Below are 23,584 nucleotides of genomic sequence, written 5' to 3'. Positions count from 1 at the left end.
ACTAGGCCAAAAAAAGCACTGATTCATTGCTCAGAAATCCTCTCTGGTAAATCCTGATTTCACTCCACGTTTTCTTTGAGCAATGTTGTCAAATCAGAGACAGTTACATGAATGCCTGACCTATAAAACCATCTCAAGTGCATAATTATTTCTTTGGAGAAGGAGGGAAGATACATTCTAGGACTCTTCAAGGCAGAAAAAAGGAAATGTTTTRGACAATTTTTTTGTCAATCCTTTACATTGTGTAATGTTGAAACAAACAGAAGAATGAGCTGGTTTGGTTTTCTCCACAGACAAGATTTTAACAATACCATTAAGAAGCTCAGACCTGTTTCACTAGAATTCTTTTCTCCTGAATCATATAATTAAAACTGAAGTTCAGTCTAGCACTTCTAAGACCTGACTTAGAGGCTTTTTGTAAACATACCTTTGAGATCCATTTAATATATCAGAGACCTAGAATTAAGTAACTTTTTTTWWWWAAATTTTATTCAAAATTTGCCATCACAAAGTTGTAAACATTGTTTTATCTTGGGCAAAAAATTGCTGCAATAACCCCCTAGCTTTTCCTTAGTAAAGAAACCATTACTAAAGTCAGGTAACTGGCCTTTTAACAGGAGGCACTGCAGAAGCATTTGTCAAGTGTGACATGATGACTTTAATCCTCTGAAAAACCTCGGAGTCCTTTCTATGGTGCATACTTGAGCTCTCTTACTTCCATCTGTGATGGCAAATGTGATCATGGAGATCAAACATCAGCACTGGGAGAATGAAAACAAATGCAGTGAACAATATGGCCATGAGCACTATTTTAGCAAGAAAAGTAACTATTACTGGCCTAGTTCCAAAAAGCAATTGAGACAAGTAATTTCCAGAGTAATCTCTGAACAGTTTTCTTGCCAATTTACTCAATACTCAATACCCACTCCTTTTTCAGCTTGAAGATGAAAATATCCCACAGAAAAATTAATTACTGCTTTGAACTCATTAGCGCTAAAAAATTTTGCCAGACTGATCTAACATTTCAAAGCAGAAGATGCAGCATTCRGACGCCTTTTACAAATTGTATAGTTTCACAAATTGTGTCCAAAGTCAAAAAGTCTACCCTAATACAGGAAACTGAAGCAACACATTAATTTGTATTATACTGCTAAAATCATGCATGGGATTTAATGCAGCTCTACCTGCTGTTGTACATTGTCTCCCAATGATGCAAGAAAGAAGTCACATTTCACCTGAACATCTTCTTTGGTACAGTCTCGGATTTCCCACTCTTTTGCTTTGATATAAAAGATTCTACTTCCTGTAAAAATATGGAATTTTTTATGGTTTGTTTTCTTTTTTTTTTTTTAATAAGAATTGGCATGGCAGGTAGAGAAGAAGTAAGTAACTCCATGACCTAAGACCCTTCTCAGACAAATTAGAATTAATGTATGACTCACCAAAACTTCAACCACCTTGTTCCTTATCAGAGATTACAACAAACTTCTGCAGCTCAGCATTGATGAATTTAAAAACAAGCAAAACAGGCAAAGAGTCTGACAACGCTTAAATAAAAGCTTTGCCATTTTCATACCTCCAAAAGCAGCAGGRGGAAGTTTTGAAGAATTAATGAGACAACAGCAGATAGCAACAATGTGATCCAAGTACTTTAAAGTGATTACGTTGGCCCTGCATGGAAGATACCAGGGTTGAACACATCTGTTTTCCATATCAAGAGACCAAGATTGAGAGATGAAATAACTTGTGGGGAGATCACAGAGAAAGTCACAAATCCAGATATAAGCCTTTCATCTTTCAGTCAAAAGCAGAGGCTCGTATATTAGGCCTATGCATTTAATCCTGCTATGGCCATCAGGCACAGGGACTCCCCAAAGAGGACAGATMCAGCTGGTGGTCCAGCATCCCTGTGCTCTCCTTCAGGAGCCCCTGCTCATGGCTGAGCCACAGCTGGAAAGAACTGACTGCCAGCCTGTAATCGCTCCACCCTCTCCCAAAGGTCCTTCAGACAGACACAGGCGTTTACATTCAGTCACAGAGGATGAACACTCACACATCAAGTCAGGCAGGGCTGCTGGGCCTTGGCTGGATGAAGAGTGCACATCACTCCATGGGCAGGAGAAGGTTACACCACTGTCCTCAGTAATCAGGAATTGCCCATTGGGACTAAACACACATACACAAATATAAAATATGTGTGACCATTGCTCCTCGTCTTCTACAGATTTCCTTAAAGCAACCCCAAAGGTGCCAAATGAACTATGCTAAGCTACTTCAGCATTAGCTACATTTTCAAATAACCTTTTTACCTTCATCCACTTTCATACAATTTCTGACAYCTACAGAATCACCAAGGCATTGTGACACTAAGTGTCCAGTCATCCCCACTGATTTTTACACATTAATGAAAGGCATATAATCTTGTGAAGGAACTAAGTCAGCTTGACATTGTAGCTGGAATCAAAACAACTTGAGGAGCATCTCTAGTAGGACATATGAATTACTATCCTRAATTGAAAGGAAGTAACAAGAAAGAAAATGTTTATTTATTCCAAAACAGATAGCACCAATCATCCTCTTCAGACACAAGGCAAATTTGGTGATATTTGTTAGGAAATAAAGAAAAAGAAAGAAAAGAAGTGAAAACAACCATAAAAATAAATTCTTCATTCACTCTTGACTCCAAGTGTTAAGGAAAATAGATTAATTTCAAATTTTAAAAGAAAAGAAAAAAAAAACCTACTGAAACACCAAACCTGCTTCAGATGAAAGCGAACTTTTTGCTGAAGAGATAAAATAGCAACAAATCTTATAGGTTTCCATTGCCCAACTCCGTATTCCTTTATTTGTTACTCCTTCTCTGCACGACTTCCAATAATGAGAGTAATGACGTTTTCAGTTTAGTTATTTCCATCCCTGACAGGTAAAATCCCTTTTTTATTAAATGCCTATTAGTAAGTCTCATAGTATGGAAGCTGCCAAAAAAAAAGGAACAATAGTTCCATCTTTTATAAAGTACACTTATGAAGAAAAGCACATTGTGCTTAAAGCAGCTGCACTTTATGGCATTATTAACAACCTTTGCTTTTGTCACCTGGGGTCAAAATTTATCCTTGGTGAAATTCCATTGACTTAAAACAAGTTTACACCAAAGAGGAATCCAACTCAATGCCTTTAGGTAATGAAACATGGTACAGTGTTTGTGCTAAATATATTTTTTTTCACTCCAAATTCATCTCTCTATGACTTATAGCCTAAGGGGCTTCAGTTCGTTTTGTCATTAGCTACAGAGGATGAAATTATTTCTCTTCTTTGGAATGCATCTGATCCCTATRTCTTCTATACACTATAACATAACCAGTAGCAAAATAACAGCATTGAATCATACAAACATATTGCAGTGGAAGGAGCCTATAAATGAAAAAGACTTGCAGAAATTCAATACAATTTTCATGTGAAAACAGCAATTGTTTCTCTAATAGCAGATGCTTCGTTTCATGTTGGGACACCCCAGGATCACATTTGGGAATGCTGAGTTTGGGGTGCTATAGCCTTTGAAGCCTAATCTTTATTTAACTAAATATGTCCTTTTCACTTTTTTTATTAATTATAGGGATTAAGGGTTCATTTTATTTATAAGATAAATGRGAGATGGAGAAGCTAAGAAAGAGTTAATTAGGGCCTGCAATACAGAAAGGATATTAAAAGATCTACAAGCAAAATCCCAAATCCCAATTCCCTTCAGAAAACAAAAGAATTATTTTTAGCAAAGTATTTATAAAATAATTATGTGAAGCTTAGAACTTGTTAAAGACAAGTTTCTCTTTAAATAAAACTTGAATTAATTTCCTTYGAAAGACAAGGATTAATGCCATTCCCTGTTCTGTGCCATAAAATTTTCCACAAAACTACTTTTCATCAGTTGAGTACTTCCCTCCAGAGACCCTTAGTAACGCTGCCATTTGCCTGCATCTGTGCAATTCGAGTACYGCATTATGGGCTTCCTATTTCTTAGGATTCCTTTGGCATCACCCAGAGTCAGTTTTAATCAAAGAACCAGATATTCACATTTAGTGATAAATGCTCRGGTTCAGCAAACACTTCAATATATACTCAGCTGTTCTGCTGAATCAGGATCCCCAATCCCACATCCTACTGCTCCACATGGGTGCAGAATTGTGCAGAATTCTGCTGAAATTCAACTGTTTTAAGCTTGAAAGCATTGCTGATACAGGAAAAGTGAAGTCTGCTCAGTTCAAGCCATTCCAAGTCTGTGATACAATTACCTCTTTGAAAATACATAACCCTTCTCTGTATCCTGACTCTCTAAATTCTTTGGAATTTTTGTGTGGGTTTGGAAGATAAAAAAACACTATTTATGTGTAAAGCACACAGAAATGGCATGGGATTTGAATCAATTCAGTTGCTGAGAAACAGACAGACAASCAGATTAAAAATGTAATTTACAAAGGAATAGAACACCATACAGCAGAAGAATGCTGAAGAAATTTAAGTTAGGGGACACACGGATTTAGTCTAGCTTCCCAGTTTTAATCAGTCTTTCTATTTAAAGTGCTCATTTAAAACAATTTACTGCTTGAAAGGTATTACTGTTTGAAAAAAATGAAGATTAACTATCTTTTTTAATGTATATTTTGGCCTCTCAAAGTTGTCTCACAAAGCTCACTGACATTAAGTTAGGGATTAACCATTTGGTTCCCTATCAGATAAACATTTGATATTAWGATGCTTCAAATCATCATCAGGGTGCTGAAAGAATTAAAGAAATTAGAACAATTTCCACCTTCAATAGTCAGTCACTGGTTTCTCAACAGTATTTCTCAGAACAGAGCACATTAGCCTCCCACGAAGAGCACAATCGTTCCCTTGCAGCCCTTGCAGGAGGGTGTGCAGCCTTTCTAACATGGCACAGCACAAGAACCAGCCCTCTGCACCTCCAGTTCTCTGGGATTGCATATCTTCAAATGTTCTGAGTGCTGCATGCTCAAAACTCTGAATGCCCAGACCACAAAGGGATAGGAATAAGTGCTTTTACAAGGGAGCCTGAAGTCGGCTGATTGTGAGAAAGAAGTGAAGGCAAAGGGAGGTAAAAGTGTAAAATCCTTATCCATTCACCAGTTGCAGSCAGCTTGTGCTTTATTTCAGTCCAAAGAACTCAGGATCCAACCTCTGTCCCTTGGTTCTCTAAACACAATTTCAACAAATAAAATCTCCACACCTCTGGCAACAGTTACTTTGGGGGGAAAAAACAAAAATTACAATCTAATTACATCKGGGAAATAGCCAGCAAACAGTATTTAAAATAGAAGGAAATCTGYGACAGTAACTCCCAGTATTAATTTCTATTTTTTTTAGATATTGTCCTTCACCTTCCAGTGGAAGGTTTTTCTATTATGCTTTGAAGAATCCTATATTGCTTTTGGAAACACAGTGTTCAAGGTCAGGGGAAGTTCATCTTTAAAAAAAAAAAAAAAATAGATGTCATGACAAGGCCTGTTTCTTCCTGTTGTTACACTTATGAACATGGCACCCATCACCACCATATCTGGGGGGCACAAATCCAAAAGATACAAGAGCTTGCAAGTGAACAGTCTTATTGAAAATGAAGCCCACACTCTGAACAACAAAAGAYTCCTTTTAAGAACAAGTAAGTAAAAAGAAAAAAAAAAGGCTAGGATTACAATACAGTGGAGAACCAGGGAGTTAAGAGCTATTGGAAGAAAACCATAAAGMCATGACCATAAAAACTACCATGAGCAGATAAACCAGTAACCTCAGTATAACAGAAAATATTTAAATTCTTCAATATATCAAATTCTTACAAGGTCATCATCTGCCTGACCACAACCATGAAACTCTGTCTTAAGGAGAGAGGTGTCTACAAGGCAAGCACAGGCAATGCCAAATATCAGAGGGGGTTGAAGGAAAGTGGCTCCATGAGCAAATTCTGGTTGATGTCACAGCTGTGCTGCTTTCTCAGCAGCAGGAATGATTTGAACCATCAAAGGATCTACCCTAGAAGGCTGGAATGAGAACCTTTCTCCAGTGTAGATACATAGGTTATATCACCCCTCTGTATTCTTTCCAGCTGAATAGCAATGCAAGAAAGGAAAAAAAAAAAGAAAAATAGAAGTTCAGGTTAAAAATTGTTTCCACTCCTTCACAGAAGGACCTATGGTGTTGAAGGTTTGGCCCTCAGGGTTTAGCATAGGTTTGCRTTTCACTTGTCCTCTAAGACATTTTATTAAGACATGCATCATGCACCCAACTGCACAAATTTGCCAGCAAGTAAAATAAATATGTTCCAGCCTTTGATTTAAGCCACATTAGGACAGAATATTTTTGCTCCAAGATCACAAAGACAGACTAACTTAAGAGGTTATCCAAGGCCTGGATAACTGTGTGCAGTTCAGRGTGTTTGTGTGGAGTTCCTACTGCAGGTTGCCAGACCTTAATTTAATCCCACTTCAAAAACTTAATTCCTTCACTCAGTCAGATAGCTTGCCAGCAGCTCTCTCTGTCCTGTCTTAGACTTTCCAGGAAGTAGAAAAATCTCAGAGTAATCAAGGTTTTCTTTACAGTCTTTTTCTGTCCACTTGAAGCTATATAAAAACAAGCTTAAAAGAAATCCATATACAAGACAAAAGCAAATCTGATTCAGATAAGCATTTAGCTACATATATCCAGTCAGTATGAGGAGGWAGGAAAACAGACAAATATTCTTTGAATATTTATACAGACCATTTTCAATGCATTTAGTGAGGTACACTCTTCAAGCTATTAGCAAGAAAGACATGTAGGTCTATGACTCAGCTTTGACTATCCATCTCCATGCATCATGTCAAGTGACTCCAGGGTTTTGGTTTTTTTTTTTTTTTAATATATTTTACACATTAGTACCTTAGGCAAGAATAGAATTAAAGAAACTAAACAAAGCCTAGATTCTGTCTGGAAACTCACTTATACCTGAAAATACAAGAATGATGAAGATACTGTAAAGTYAGCAAAAAACCACCCCTAGACCAGTAGCAGTGGTTTCAGTGTAGGCCTGGCAAACAAAAGAAAGGTGTGTTGTATTGCAGCAGCCTCACGTCTTCAAAWATGAACAAACTGGAAAAAGGCTCAATGTACAAAAATCAATACCCTAGGGAGGTGGCATGCTGCCCCCTGCCTCCCCCAGGCTCCACCACAAGCACGCAGGGATTTTATTTATACTTCTTAACTTTATTTGGACTTCTAGTTTTATTTATACTAGTACATTAGTGGTTCAAGACTAAAAAGCACGGGTTCTGTACACTGGCAATTAAGAGCCAAGCCTGCAGTATCCTGGCCACCACCCTGACCAGAGCTCAGGGGCCTCTGCCACAGCTTTTTCACACGACTGAAATGCATTTCTTGTCCCCATCTGTTCTTCACCTAGAGACACAAACTCCCTGCATTAACAGGATTTGAGATCTCAAGCTACAAAACCTCTATCGAAATAACCTTCAGAGAGCTGTCCTTCCTCAGTTTTAATTTTATCTGCCTGAGATCTCTCTTTCCTCTTCATCACAGTCCTTCAGTTCTTGCCCTTATCTTAGTGTACTCATTATACTCTGTAAAGGACATTGACTAGTTGTTCTCATTAACAATTTATTGAAAAAATTAAAAAGCATGGAAGAAAACCAAAATACACAGGCAGGTACAGCCAGAAACCACAAAAACAGTGCTTCCTCACCTTCCCCTAACAAACTGTGGACCCTTCCTACTCCCTTCAGCTAACTTCTTCCCATGCAGCTAGAGGGAAGAATCAGTCTCCAAGAAAGAATTTCCAACTAGTCCTCCTCCAAGCAGGGTGCTGGACTAGACTTCCAGAGGCCCTTTCCAGCCAAAATAATTCTGTGACTCTACTTAYGAATAAGCATCTGATCGAATCCAAAGCTTTTTAAGACTTTGTTTCAAGAATATCTGCCAGAGGAAAACACAAAACTGGGGAGTAAAACCAAATAAACCACAATAAATTTCAAGACAGACATGTTAAGGTTTCTGAACACTGAACAGCTTTCTAATAGCACTGTTTGGTAACCCTTTTAAATCTGTGGGTTTTCATTAAAGCTGGTGTTAAGAGGGAAGGTCACTTGTTAGGCAAGCATTCTCCTCAGCAGCAAAACAGAGTTATAGTTGTGATCAATTAAAAAYGCTTTTATTTTCTACACTGGCACTTCCTTTTAAAGTGGATTTTTACACATCTAGAATGATTGGGATTTGCTCCAAGTAATGGCTCTTCTCAGCCAAGACCAGCATTCATGTCYTCAGCTCCAGCCGCAGACACACTCAGACACACCCTGTGTTGCTGAAAGTTTGTCTGCAATGGAGCTATTGCAAAATRTTAGCATCACGTACCATTAAACAATCAAACTTACTAATGTTGGATAGGTGCCTGCAAAGAGGTCAAACCCAGAGAAAGTCCCACAAGGCCTGAAGGCTTGAAACAACACAATTTTCCATGCTGAAGATGAAATGAAGCCAAATTGTAACACACTTAATTGCTCAGCCCTGTCTCTTCCAGAGCTGGTCATCTTTTCCACAGTGAGGACATCTCAGATTTAAGCAAGACATCTGTTCACTGTCCACTTCTCCCACTGTCTCATTTTGACTGACCATATATCCAACTTGGCCTCTTCTCCAAAGACTCACGCTGTATACAAGCTGGACACATAAGAGGCTTCCCTTTGCAACCCCAGAAAGAACTCAGACAAACAAACATACTGAGTAGGATCACTTCAGTGCTTGAAAAAACTGCAGTATAAACTAGGTACTTGAACTCCACAGATCTTTCCTTTCTCTGTCATAAGTTATTGCAACATACTGTTTTAAAAATCCCCAGYTAGGCCAAAATGTGGGACAGGAACAAGCCCCTTAAATGGCAATGCCCGTTCCTAACCTACAAAAACTCTGACAGTAACACTGAAAATTGTTATTAAAAGGTTTTTGTCATCAACACTGATGGTTAACTAAAAAACAGATTAGACAACTATCTAATGACTGAGGTGAGGTTTATCCCAACTGGGCAGGAAGGATGGACAGACTCAGTGACCTATTATGAACTTCTCTGGGATTTTATCAGACATATCTTTTTATAAAGTCAAATAATCAGGACTGAATTCCAGATTACAGGTCTTGAAGACAGCATGGACCTGAGCTGGCAGACCCTTTCAGCCCAGCTTTGTAGAGTGATCCACCAGCACAGCCCTGCACCTGGGGAAATAAATCCAGCCTCTTGTTATCCAGAGCCAATAGTTCATCATGCTGGTTGAGCTACCCTGCTTCCACTCCCAAGGGCTTCTATATCAATCCTTTCCTTTATTATACATGTCCACCATGGAATTTTTAAAAATAAGTTAATAACCTAAATAATTTACATTACTACTTCAGTTCTTAAATAATTTTAAGGGTGAACACAGGTGCAAGAAAACATCCTTGTAGGAACTGCATTGTTTCTCACATCACATTCGATGTAATTATGATCACAATAGCTTTATAGAAAACCTAGACATAAACATAAACTTCAGCTGACCTACATTTTTCTAGCATGAAAAAGTATTTTTGATCAACAATTCTAAATAGGCACAACCAGTTGCACTGAATGCATGATTTGCATAATACCACTTACCTGCAGCTGCAAAGCAAAAAACCATCAAAGCAAACACTGAAGTCACACAACTTGACAACATTTTTTAATGCTGTATCTTCTCAAATCAATGTCCTCTGTAGCACTTCATGTAGATTTGCTTTCTTTGAAATTTGTGGTGAGCTTTGAAATCAAATCTTCTGGAGYTTCAATTGCCTACAGAAAGAAGTAAAAATAAATATTAATACAAATACAACTTACAGAAATGTTACTAGATATTTTAAATTATCTCTCTTGTAAGAAGTGAAACAGAATTCTTTCTTAAAGGACTACTAGAGGAGTGTATTTTATATTGCCAAATACCCGAGGTACCAATAGGCTGGTACTCTTCCCCCCGCATTTCAGTACTGCTTTGCAGATGTTGCTCCCTCATATTATACATTRTGCAAGTTATGGCCTACTTGGAAGMGAGACCTTGGAGTCTTTTCTGTCAGTTCTTACCAAAGTCCTGCTGCCAACGGTACTCACATCCTCAGACATGTTTATTTTAAGTAATCAGACTTTCTCTGGGGCATATAAACATTTGTTTGCTTAGTTATCTGCTGCTAGCTTTATTATAGCATGGAGAAACGTTTCACATGTGCTCTGCTGGTTTACGGGCAACTCGATAAATTTAACTCATCGTTTCTCAGTATGACAAACTGTGAAAAGTTTTCAATGCCACTTGACACTAAATATAAAGCTGTTCAGAATATTTATTCTAAGAGATTTCAAGACATGATATACCAGGTCAGTTAAACAACTTTAGTGTGCTATACTAATAAATGATGATACAGCTGATGCCTGCAAGCTTTGCAAACACTGAAAATTCTGACCTCAGAATGCATGCTGCAGATTTTGGAGAGGAAATGCTTAACCAAATCCAGAGTATCCCGTTCCACCTTCTTTTATACCTATTCTTAGTCATCTAGATGTCTAGAAAAAGATTACAGACCAAGAAGGTAAAGAACCAGAATGCTGGTACTGTGTTCAGTCAAATAAAAAATMTTATCTACTTTACTTCATTACCAGCTTTCAGAAGCAGATGACAGATGGTGCCTCAGCAACCACCAAGGCTCACCATAAAGCAAAGCAAGCAATTACAAACCCACATMATGGGACTAAGTGATAGCAATATGCTGAGTCAGGACAAAAAAAAAATCTAAACCAAGGCAACATGAATACCATTTAAAAGGTTCTTGCTGACATTAAAATGAAAAAAAAGTACAAGGACAAAAGGTGAGATTCTGTTGCACAGCCTGTGCCATACTGTGCATCAGCAAATGTCTGCTCAACAAAAAATCTGCACTTCGACCAGCACTTCAAGACCAGCACACCTTGGGCTACAAGGAAAACACGAGAAACCCCTCAGCAGCATTTCTCCTCGGGTTATTTGGCAGGGACGGCACTGCTCTGTGTGCAGGGAGCTGCACCAACACATGTGGAAGGGCTGTCGGTGCCCAAGACCAGAACTCCAGCCTCCAAAAGATCCTTCACTCAGCACCGAGCTCCTGGAATCTCCAAGTGGTCTTGGCAGTGCCCCAGATCCCACCTGGGAGGTGGGAGGAAAGCCCAGGAGCAGCTCTGCAGGCTGCTGGGAGCACCCAAACACACTCCTGCAGGACAGCAGTGTACAGGGCAAGCAAGGAGCTGACTGTCTGTCACAAAACACGGGGTTTCACGTAGTTCATTCTCAAGCTCAGTGTCCCACATAAGATGCACATTTGGCAAAATGGCAAGACATGACAGATATTGAGCATCATTTGGGAAGTCAAATATAAACTGCAATAATTTGCTGCTACTTCTCTAGATGAAAAGAAAACTAATGGTACTCAGTGATAGTATTTAGTTGCTAATTCAATTTTTAAATGGTTCCATGAAGAAAAATGATCATATAGAGCAAATAATGAGGTCTCTAGTCAGTGTTATCTACAGAAGATCATCAWAATATTCTCAAGATGTCATATGTGGAAACAGGCAATGAAAAACCATTTTGAAATCCAAGTTACTGATGTACAACCATTTCACCCACAACAAACATGAAAAACCAGAAAAAGTGCAACTACAGGACATACACAAATATGAAAACACAAGACACGACTTAGATCACTCTCCCATCAGCACAAACCTCTCATTCTCCAGTGACCTTTTCTTAAGGCACCAAGTTGTATAAAAACAGAGAGCACAGGGAAAGAAGTGGAGAGAAAACAATACTGTTTAGAATTCCATTCTGACCTGAGGAGCATCTAATGTTAAAATGTCAAGTTTCAATTCAACTTTGATTCAAGTCTTTTTGAAAATGTTTATTTAAAAGGCAGAGAGAACRCATACACATTTCCATCTGTAGGAGTAATTTGACTTCTACCACAAGCCACTGACCAATAACATTTCCATGGTATAACTCAGAGCAGGCAGTATATGATTGAAAAGCCCTAAACATCTACCCTGATTCTGCCAGTTCATGAAAGGCAAATAATGAAGACTTAAATGAAAATGCAGAAGAACTTTCTGAAGAGCGAGCTCACTTGCTTGAAGATGCACGTTCACAAACTTAAAAAGGAGGGCAAACATCAAACAACATGACAAACTGACAGTGAGTTTCATGAATTTAGGATGAATGATATCTAAACAGTCAACTCCATAGCTGCAATTCAAGTCAAAAGACAAACAATACTACTAATAACTCATCTAAGACAAAACCTACTAAGCAGGCAATTTGTCAATATTTTGCAAAATCTGATCATTCTCATGTGTGGCAGGAGTCAGCTACAAAGCTGCTATTAAGTGACCATATGACAAAATCAAATAGAAACAAACAAACAACAACAACAAAACAAACAAACAAACAAAAAAACCCCAAGAAAATTAAGCTGTGGTGCAAAATCTGCTGGATTTTGCTTCAGTGTGAAACCTGCTGTAACTGAAAAAAGTGAAAACTGCAGACTAGGAAAAGTAGAACCACAAAATAGGAAGCCACTCTTTTGAAATAAAAAAAGAAAGCTGTGCAAAGGGATAAGGAAGTTAAACTATTTATCCAAGTAGTAAACACAACTGCTAGTCAACTTGAGATTCAAAAGAAATTTCCAAGAGAATCATCTTTTCCTTTGGGGCATATCTGGGTGGTTATTTTTGTAAATGAGGTCACAAAAGGGCACATTAAAAGTATAACCAAAAAATCCCAGTGCAGAAGAGAAAGAGAAGAAGACATGAGAGCTTTGGGTTTACTAAACATGTTTTCATGCCAATGCTTTAAACTACATCGAGCTGCAAGAAAGGCTGGCAAAAGAGGGCATCAGCAATCAAAACCATTGAAGACTACAGGGTCATTTTCGGTGAAATGTGCTGTGAGGGTATAAAAAGCACAAAGACCCTGTTTCACTGAGAAATACGTATTTGTAGATCTAATCAGGAATGAGTGCTTCCGAGAATATCAGGAATAATCTTACTACTACTGGATTTTATTAGGTTTGAAAGAAGATACAAGGAATGGAAGGGGAGAAAACACATTTTGAAGTACGTAAGAACAAGGAGAAGAAAAAGCATGAGGTTTTAATTTGGTTTCAACTAGGAGCCTCTGATGCCCATGAGAATTTTGATGCATAAAGCTTAGCTAGAACCCAGTAAAAAGCATGGTGCTTTTGAAACACCAAAGTGTGCTGACTGGAAAGACAGATCTCATTGCTATGCTAAGCTAGAGGACAACAAATGCTCCCTAACTCAGTGGTATTTAAAGCAATCTACATTTGTTAGAGCCAGCAGCAGAAAAAACACAAATCACTTGASTGCACTACTGTTTTCACCCCCAAAAAAATTGTTTCTTTGTAAAAATCTGCTACTCTTCTTCCTCAGAATCCCATTCTTTGGATTTTTTAAAGCTATCCTTTGAACTAAAAAGTCACCTTTAATAYTATAAGATAGAAGAATACATGGGTTAGAAGCATGATGCTTACTCTTAATATAAAACCTCCCCTAAGGATTTTCCAGTYGTTACTGACAGGCACTCCCAGACCACAAAGCTCTATGGCCTATGGATGGCTTGTTACTGAGAAATCACATTCTGCACARTTCAGCCACCAGCAAAAATTTATCCACCCCCATGCTGGCCTAATGSTCTCCAGAAAGGGGATGGGACTCTGCTCTAAAGTGCTTGGAGAACTATAAATGAAAATGAACAAGTGTACACCCAAGGATTAAGCTCAGTYTTCAGAACATCTGAACCCTTTTCTACTCAGCTTGATTCTGTACCTCTAGCCAAGCATCTATTATGTACCAGTCTTCTTGAAATCAGCAGTCTCCTAAGCTTCAACTTTTACACACTTCCTTTAGTAAATTTATTTTTGCTTACTTCTTCAAAGCTTCTCTGCCCGGTCCAGTGGCCAGAGCTACAGATTCTGGGGTGTTTGTTTCCTGGTAAAGGTTTTTCTAGCATAGGAATTTKTCACATTTCTCCCTGAATTTGGATCTTGGTATTTTATTTACCCTTTTTATTTCTGTCCCCTTAAGCCCTTTCCCCAACAGCCACCATCTGTTTCATTAATCAGCACCTACCTTTCCCATACAAGTTCTTCCCTCCCATTAACTCTATCCTTCTCCTTGTCTAAACTTTTCCTTTAGTGCCTGAAGAATAACTTCCACTTCCTCTCCTCCTTATCAACGTGGACTCTGGTAATTCCCTCSTCTTTCCATGCCAGAGGTTGCACAGCTCTCTACAACACTGCTAACAAACACTTCTCTACCAAAGCAAGCCAAAACCCCTGCTCCTCTAAGTCATATCACAAGTCCCAACAAAGTGAATGGGGATACTTGAGCAAAGCCAGCAGGATCTGTCCCTTTGTGTTATTTTGCCATAGCAACGTGAACCCAAGTTTCTAGGCCATCCAAGGCAGCCTTCACAGCCAAGGCTTTTTCACTTTTTGTTTGCTTGTTTTACGCATGGCAACCATTTCACTTATTTMACCAGTTTTTCTCCCATTTGTCCACGTTGCTTCCCTCTGCAAATGGAATGAGTACACACATTCCATGTGTAAGTAAAAAAGGTGATTATTTGTAATGAAATACACCCAATCTCAAGTAAAAAAAAMCCCAAWCCACAAATAGTTAACCATATGAGCAGCTCTATAAACTTAGAAATAGAACAGATTTTGAAAGAGTTTATTTATAACCSCACTCCTATTAAATATGCATTTTTGAAGATTTCTTTTTTATTAGCTGACATTTATCATGCCAATTCTGCTTCATTTGGACACATACAGGTTGGAAAGCTCATTAATAGGATTAGCAAACATTCATGTGGAATTGAAAATTTGTATGTATTTCTAAATGCCTATGTRCAAGGCATATACACAAAGTCCCACCATTCAGAACTCAAAATAGTAACTTATTCATAAACTTTAAGGGGCAGATTCTGGTTTAGAAACAACAAAAGGGCTTCATTTTCAGGAAATATATTAATATTAATAAAACTACAAATCCTGACATATCAAAAGCCCAGGGAAAAAGTAACTCTGATGTCCTGCAGTTCACATGCTGGTGTGYTTGTAATGGGACATTTCAACAAGTCACAGTTAAAGGCTATGGGAACTGGAAAAGTGCCAAAGGAAGACATTTTATGCCATTTAGCAATTGTGCCCCTCTATTCCAYGTGATTTTTGGTTTAGTATTTTGTTTATTTATTTTCTTATTAATGTATTACAGAGTAGCTTGCCAAATTACAGGAACAAAAATACACACAAGTAAGTCCATTAAAAATGTGAAACCATCCCACCTWTTTAGTAATGGTATACTGAGGTGGATTTTGTTACCTGCTACATGTTTTGCCCACAGTTGGAATGGAGCTCCGGTTTGGATGAGGGTGTCTATTTTCAGTATCATTTCGTAACCACTTTCCCTTCAGTTTCACAACTTTCTTAACTTTTTTTTAAAATCACCCGATTTTATTACTGTGAGTTTAAACTACACCAAGCACTGGAAGTTTCAGCTGAAGAAGCATTGCACAGTATAGAAGTAAGAGACAGTTTACAAAAACAGGACAAAAATCATTTTGTTGTATGTTGTCAGGACTTCCCTTCCCCCAAACACAGGGAGGTATGCAGCTCAATCTTCCTAGGCTGAGGGGCAAGGTTTTGCTTACCAAATGTAAACAAGAGAATAGTCTCCTACAGGATCAGGATGTAGGAGGGTTTCAATAGGTGGAAGGGAAGGAAGTGCATTTGGGCGTCTTTTAGTGGAAGGAATACACACGACTTCCAAAAGGAGTAGACCAGAACAGATTGCTTTTTGACAACAGCAGAAATTCCTAGAGATTACTGAACCTCTACAGGAGGAAGCACAGATGGCACTGCAGCAAGACCAACACCCTATACCTAATCCGAGTACAAAATGGGATTTTTTTTACTTTATCATAGAGCCCTCATCACTTCCACGTCGGACATCTCTAAAGGGAGTGGAAAAAAGAGACGCTGGGATGCTGAACAGCCTTTACACTATAACGGCTCAGGCAATCTGCAATCTGGTACCAGCTTCAGCCATGTATTTTCTGTGCGACTCACAGGCATTCTATTCTTTCACAAGCAAAGAAAGTCATGACAGCATCTCAGCTTGGCCACAGCAGCRTCCCCATAACACCTGCTTAGAAAGACAACTCTACTTTAGGCATTCTGCTTCCAACTTCTAGTCAGAAGATAGATGAAAAATCTCACCAATCTTACCAGGGCACAATTCTATGCCATCTTCCTGATACACATTGAGGAAGCAGAAGGAGGAAAAAATCAGAGATTACTAGAAACACATACATAAACACATGGCAACCCAAGAAATCTCAAAGGTACATTTAAATATAACTAAGGGTCCCAGTTAATCAGTAATATCTCACCACCGCTAACAGGAAACAAGCTCATGTTTTTGAAATGGGACTTGCTGCTTTTGAAAGGTTTACCCTAAACCAAAACCAAACACACCAAAAATAGGAATCTTCAGGCTGAGCAAGACCATCATAAAATGAAAGAAAAAAACATCTCTACAACCTTTTCTTCTCATAGCTAAATTTCTTTGGACTAATTACTTACTTTTTTMTTGTTTCTAATTGGAAACAGAATAGGCTTCCTGGCACTGGACTATCTTATTCTTCATAAACACAGTAGCAGCCAACAACTTCACACAAATTTAATTTATCTTAAGTTTTACTTGGCTGAGTTTCTAATTGCACACCTAAACTAAACAGATAACAGCTCTAATGTACCTATCAAGACAGATATAATGCTAGGGAAGGCATAGCTCAGTGAAATTGAAGCCACAGTGGGATGGAAAGTTACCAACAATTCAGCAAGACTTCYTCCACTAAGGGCAAAAGACTTCAGCAAATTGCTGTCAATGAATGCTTGATGSTGTTACTTTTTTCAAGACTGAACTGCAAAACCTTAGGACTGCATCTACTGGCAACCTTCCTACCTGGGAAAAAAACTAAATCAGCRTCTGGTGAGTTACCTCTACACAGTTAGAGAAGTAGTTTTGAAACCATGACCTATAAAAACCTGAAACTGTCTGGGTTAACTGTGAGAAACCCACAAAGAGTAATGATGAAAAGCAAGACTATATCATGAACCATAAATTCACTGTTTAAGGATGCATCACTCTTTGGGAAGGGAAAAACAATCAAAAGAGGTAGTCAGTAAATAAGTGAAGAGGATTGAAAATCAGTGCTTCCTATTACGGGGAAATTGGATGAGGTGATACAAACCAGCCCTCCTCACTGCCACGGACCATTAGATACTACAAGGTGTAAATTAACAAGTTGAAATATTAACTACTAGGTATTTTATTTAAAGTTAACTGCATGCGTTATCAAACCCACATTTTGGAGAAAAAGCCAACAAAAGAGAACAACAAATGAAGCTTGCCTTTTAGTCACTAGAATAAGGCAAACTCCAACAAGCAGGCAGATTAATAGATTATCYCTTCAGATTGCTAAACAAGAATGCAAGATAAACACATTTACCAAAAGTTAACTGTTAGCCACTAAACTTTCAGCTGTGCATCTTACAGATTGGAAACTTCTCCCACACAAATCCACAAGTCCTTAAAGTGACACACAGTTAGAGGAATGAGTCAAAAGGAGTTTCCCTTTGTGTAGGGGTAATCTACCTTTTCCCTAACTGTCTGTCAAATAACTGGTGTAATTCAATTTGTTGAACAGAAAAACATGTTCATGCTGGAGCAAAACTTTTTTCATWAAAATTATTATAAATAAGTACATCACTGGGGACTTCTTTCAATCAAGGTATGAATCACTAGCATGTTCCGCTCAGAATGGAGATACACTTGCACAAAACATTTACCATTCAGAATTTCCTCTAATCCTTTTAAATGCATAAATGACTASTGTAAAAATCTTTGGGCACAGGTATGGGGAGAGGTTAGACCACAATAAATTCCTATATTCGTATAAATAATTTGGGCATCTTGCTAGCCAGAAGGAAATTGCTACACCTCATCACCGGAGTGAACAAAATCACCAGATCTATAAGTACTCAGAAACACTGGTCATTTTAAATGCTGGAGGGAGGAACTAATCTGTCACAGAACACAAGCCGTACATGCTGGAGGAGTGACTTGGTTCATTAATGCGGTAGTTTTACTACAAGAAAAGGCCCAGCTTTTCAAACACAGCAACAGCTGCTTTGTAAAGTAAAACAGAATTTTGTTTCACTCAAATCATTGTCAAAAACAATGTATCATATGTGTGATAAAACACTACCATAGTGCTTAATCACACTGTGTCAAATGCAGCCAGARTCTAACAAATTACTTGTTAAATGTAAAACAAAAGAGGACATATCAGTCTTCAACCCACCTCCACCTTCTTGGCAAATAAATATATGAATTCAGCAGATTTATACTACACAGTAAGCTCACTGCATACTCTGGGATTTTTTTATTGTCCCTGACTCACACAATATAACTCACTGATTTCCAACAGAAAATGYCTTTGCTTACAAAGGAGCATCAGAGAATAAGTGAATTGCCATTATTCTTTGGAATCACTMACAACACCTTATGTATCACAGCCCCTACTGTCTTCTGTGCAGAAAAACAACCTCTACACAGTAGCTCTATAATTAACCTGTTTCAGACCCAAGACCTCTAGATAAGCTGTTCTGCAATCTAAACAGGTCTCGTGCAAGGTCACAACTGGAATTATTTTAAAGAGGGGCCCTTTCCAGCTGAGTCTCAAAATCTCACAACAGGAAAGAAGAAAAGAATCTGAAATTGGCCAACTAGGGTACTGAAATTAGACAAACTATAACAGAGAAGTGCTAAATATAATGCATTTAAATTTGTTAATTGTAAGTAGATRTAGCTAATTTTAAAGTACTATTCAYAGGATTAAGATGAAATTATTCTTTTAACATTTTTCTCTGAAACCCCATTCATTTCATTATAGATATATCAGAAACTAGCATACTTTCCAAGACATAATTATTTGTAAGCAATACAAGTCAACATTCATTACACTTAAAATGCAATATATTAAATGTTCCATGCTGAACTTGACAAAGTTAGATAATCAAGGTCATAAAGCAAGTTTGTCTTAAAAATATATGTATTTTGTGATGCTTGAAATAAAAAAAAAGGAATATAAACTAGAGTGGCAGCTTTAAAGCCCCTCTTCCAGTGATTTTCAGAGATAYATAAACCTCTTTCATTTCAGCTACCACAGAGTTAATTGTTGCTGCAATAGCACAAGAAATGCTGCTCTATTGGATGACTGCCAGCACATAAAAATGCGAATCCACAGTTATGGATAAAGCAATTTCAATTGCACTACTTTTTGTTAGTACATTTTTATGGCAAAACATGCTTCTATTCATGAAGTGGCTAGAAAAGAGCATACCACTGTTAATCACCACAAATATTACTGCTATAGAAGTAATGCCTATTAATAATACAGAAATATTTTGTGGAATTAGATCAAAAGCAATGTGATTGCAAAGATATTTGTATCCCAGAGTGTGTTTTCTGAGATTCACATAAATGGCTCAAGACTCAGTAATTCATGTCTTAAATRTTAACAGAATATTATTGGAAGTATTAAAGAAAAGAACTTTAAGACAAATTAGGCAATGGTTTACTGCTATTTTTGAATCACATTAAAACAGAAATTTCACTTTGGCTTTGCAAATTACACACYTCAGGAGCTCAAACGACCACCTGGAGAAAGTTTTGGGATTTTCTGTGAAAACTACAGAAATTTAACACACATTGTTGTACCTTCAGTAACAGGCAACATCACAGAATGTTCTTAGAGAACAATGAATGGCCACTGAAATATGCATGACTTTATACATATTTATATAGATATACCTCTATACGCAGACAGTGCCATTCCAGAAACAGAGCTTACAGATCTTCCTTTAAACCTGACCCAGGACTATTCATTTCAGTTGAACTCTGTTTTGTCCCTACTTAGTCTAACAACTAATGCTGCTGGAATACACAAYTGTTATCACCCACAAACAGCAAACTGGCTACTCTGTAGCAAATTCTCCTTGGCATGCTCTTATCCCAGCATCAGTGAAAGATGGCTTAACCCCAAGCAGAGGCAGCAAGATTCTCCAATTCACTGCAGATACAAGCCCACTCCCCAGCTCCTACGGGGAAGAGCTGACGTGTTGCAATTCCCATTCTTCACTTCGCATTGAGCCATCTGTGTGTTCATCCACACCTTCAGTATTTGCCATTTGGCTGCACCAGACTTCACAGACCAGAAAACATTATGGATTGATGCACATAACCTTCTTTGGCAACAGYCTTTAAATTTGGTGTTCCTGGGACAAAAGATTTAATCATTATGCCAATATGAATCAAAATGGAAACCCATTATTGATCTATGCTGTAACCATCAGCTGACCTCTGCAGTAATAAGCTAGTAATGACTTCTTAAAACCTTAGAGAATATCTAAAAATATTTTCTCTTATGGAAACCCTAAATACTAGAAATAGTTTCTTGTGAGAATACAACTGCTTTGCAACTCAACTTGAGCTCTCAAGGTATCTTTATACACTCCTAAATGTGATATAGTGAGCTATATAGAGCTATAAGACCTCCACTGTGAAAATATTTTGTCTAGTTCATTATCTGTAACTTTGAAGGATTATTCAAAATATCATTTCTTGAGTTTAACTCACTTCAAACTCTTCAAAGAGAAATTTAACTCAAATAAACCTGCTAAGCTTTTGCAAATCAGTAATGTCTAATATGACAAAAATTCCATTTAGAAGTGTGGAAGACATGCCTGCCAGAGAAAATTTATAAACAAGAATTTTAAAATAACGTGTTTATTCCAATGTATGTGGGTGTTCCAAGTAAATTGGCATTCATCTTCTAAAGAAATACCATCAAAAGTATAGGCCTGAAGTTTTAATAAACCACAACTGTAGTAGGAAGAGAGACTATAGACAGAAAGTTTTGTGTTCCCCCTGCTGGTTTAGCAATTGACTTCAAAACACTGTTCCTGAGGTAGGCATCAAGATGCTGAGGTATGAAAAGATGTTTTGCATGCCAGGAACAAAAACTGAAGGTTACTCTTTAAAAKAATTCACATCCTTGGTGGATATCACTTACACACTTTCACTAGATGAGGCACTGGACACAGAAAATATGCATCAAAATCAACAACCAAACAAGGTCTCCCCAGGGACAGAAAGCATGTCAGAAGAGAAAAATCTGAAGTGTCACTTTAAACTTGAAAAGGTTGGACTGCAGCAAACAATTGGGGGAAGCAAGTTTCAGAGTAAAGGACTCTTCACTGAAGGAAGCCAATGTTCTGCCCCCTCTCCAACACGCGTCCCTCCCTTCCTCCCCCAGCCGAGCACCAGCTGCAGCAGTYGGTGTTGGCCCAGGTCTGCGTTCGAAGAGCAGCTCCTCTTCAGCTGCAATTCAAGCCCTGTAAGCTTCCATGGGCTAAACTGGAGCTCTTCAAACAAATAAGCATCTTTCATTAACATTTTACCAACACTCTTGCTGGGAATGCTATGACAGTACACCTGTGCAGTGCTAATTAAAACCCATCTACCAACTCATGCTGTACCTGGCATTCATGGAAAAAAGCAGGGACTGTAAGGGAAATAAAGTAATCTTTATAAGTAGCATTAAACAAATAGATTTTGTCTTGGCAAGACATTTCATTTACACATGTAAAGTCTTCCACGTATGAGCCTACAACAGTATGAGTTCTCTGGGTCACCATGAGATAAACTTAACTGACACCACAATTACTGAGCAGGCAGCTCTCTYACTTGGGGTTTTCTCCCTCATGGGGGTCAGTGTTAGCCCGTTCGACCTCATCAAACAAAACATAGACAAAAACTTAGATCGATTAAAACTTTTTCTTAGATCAAAATCATGGCACTTGTTTGTACAAGTATCTCTCTAGTAAGTTACAAATGCCATCAGAAAGTCTCTGTAAAAAATGAACTGTGCTGATGATCATACATTTGAGAAGAAAATAATAAATGACAGCAAATTAATTTTAACAGCTACAGCTTAAAACTGTAACTTAGAACTGAGATAAGTAGATTTACATTTAGTTGCATCCACAGCAAGTGGAAAGGCAAACTGCACACRCACATTACGTCTGAAATAAGTCCTTTCTTTTGAAAAGGAGAAGAGGTGGTAACCTCTTCCACCTCCTGTGCTATTGTTTGAAACCAATGACAGTAACTTTGGAATTACAAGCGCACCTCAAACTGGGGGAAGCTCGTATTTGAAAAGTTACTTAATTTACATAAAACTTTGAAGGCACATTCTTGTTATTACTAGAGTTGCACTCAGAAGCCTGCAGTGAATTGACTCCAGTGCAACCCCTGCAAAACACGCAACAGCAACACCCACATGCCAACAACTCCTCAGTGAAATGACAATGAAGGGACATTATACTGGACTTTATATTATTCTCACACTGAAGTCACACTCCGTTCGTACACTGCTGGGTCCTAATGCGGCCTCATGAAGGGTACGAAGACACACACACACACACACACACACACACACACACACACACACACACACAAACGCAGAGCCGTGCGAGCATCTGCAAAGGGTTTCGCTCGGTGCCCCTAACTCGCCCAGCACGTACAAACCAGCCGGACAGCGTGACTGTCGCTGGGACACCTGTAGCTCCCCCTCGCCAGCCGCCCCACCTCTCGGCTGTCCCCTCATTTCCCACAGGGAGCCCGCAGCTCGCAGGGTCCGGAGGGGCGAGCCGCTTCCGGGGCTCCCCTCGGCACACGGGCGGACACCGACCGCCCCCGGCGGAACCCCCGGACCCTCCCGCTGAGCCCGCGCACGGTGACACCCCGAGAAGCGCACACCCCGTGCCCGCCCCAGGGGACGGCGCATCCCTGCGGGGCTCTCGGCCCGAAACGCCGCTCTCGGGGCGGGGGCCGCACCTACCTGGCGGGGCAGGTCTGTCCACGCCGCGTCCCGCGGGGCAGGCGCGCAGCAGCGCGGCTACGCCATGGGCAGCGCCGGCCGGGACGGGACGGGAGCGCAGCGCTCTCCAAGGCCGCCCACCGCCGGCCACTGCCGCCCGGCCCGCGGTGCGCGGAGGAGGCGGCGAAGAGGCGGAGGCGGAGGAGGCGCGTGTGCGCCCGCCCGGCCCCCGGCCCGGCAGTAACCCCGCGGCGCATGGGGCGGGGAGGGGCGGGAGGGCCGCGGGCGGTGCCGCCATTGGGCGCGGGGCGGAGACGGCGCCGTTACGGCCGCGCCCGCCAACCCCGCCCTCTCGCCCGCGTGCAGCAGCGCGCGCCGCGGCGCCCGCCCCTCACGGCCCGTCCCGTTGTGCCCCACACCTGAGCCCCGCCCGCCCCGCCGGGAGCCGTGACGGGTCGCACACGGGGCCGACGTGCTGGCAGCCA

The 23,584-nt window shown here is 39.5% G+C and overlaps 1 protein-coding gene across 1 annotated transcript in view; it reads right to left on the bottom strand.

Annotated features, from left to right (window-relative positions):
• The window catches only part of TGFBR3 (transforming growth factor beta receptor 3), a 106,793-nt gene extending 83,496 nt beyond the window's left edge, over window positions 1-23,297 (bottom strand). Inside the window, exons 1-2 of the mRNA XM_057374106.1 lie at window positions 23,121-23,297; window positions 9,674-9,847 (exon numbers count right to left, since the gene is read on the bottom strand). Of these exons, the coding sequence (XP_057230089.1) occupies window positions 9,674-9,734 (61 nt within the window). The 5' untranslated portion in view covers window positions 9,735-9,847; window positions 23,121-23,297. The remainder of the gene's footprint in view (window positions 1-9,673; window positions 9,848-23,120) is intronic.
• Window positions 23,298-23,584: the final 287 nt, after the last annotated feature.

This window comes from Malurus melanocephalus, unplaced genomic scaffold (assembly GCF_030028575.1).
Source record: "Malurus melanocephalus ecotype Western Australia unplaced genomic scaffold, MMel_1.1 scaffold_8, whole genome shotgun sequence".
Taxonomy (NCBI): Eukaryota; Metazoa; Chordata; class Aves; order Passeriformes; family Maluridae; genus Malurus; species Malurus melanocephalus.
The sequence above is the reverse complement of the archived record's forward strand: the minus strand, read 5'-3'. Positions and strand labels throughout refer to the sequence as shown.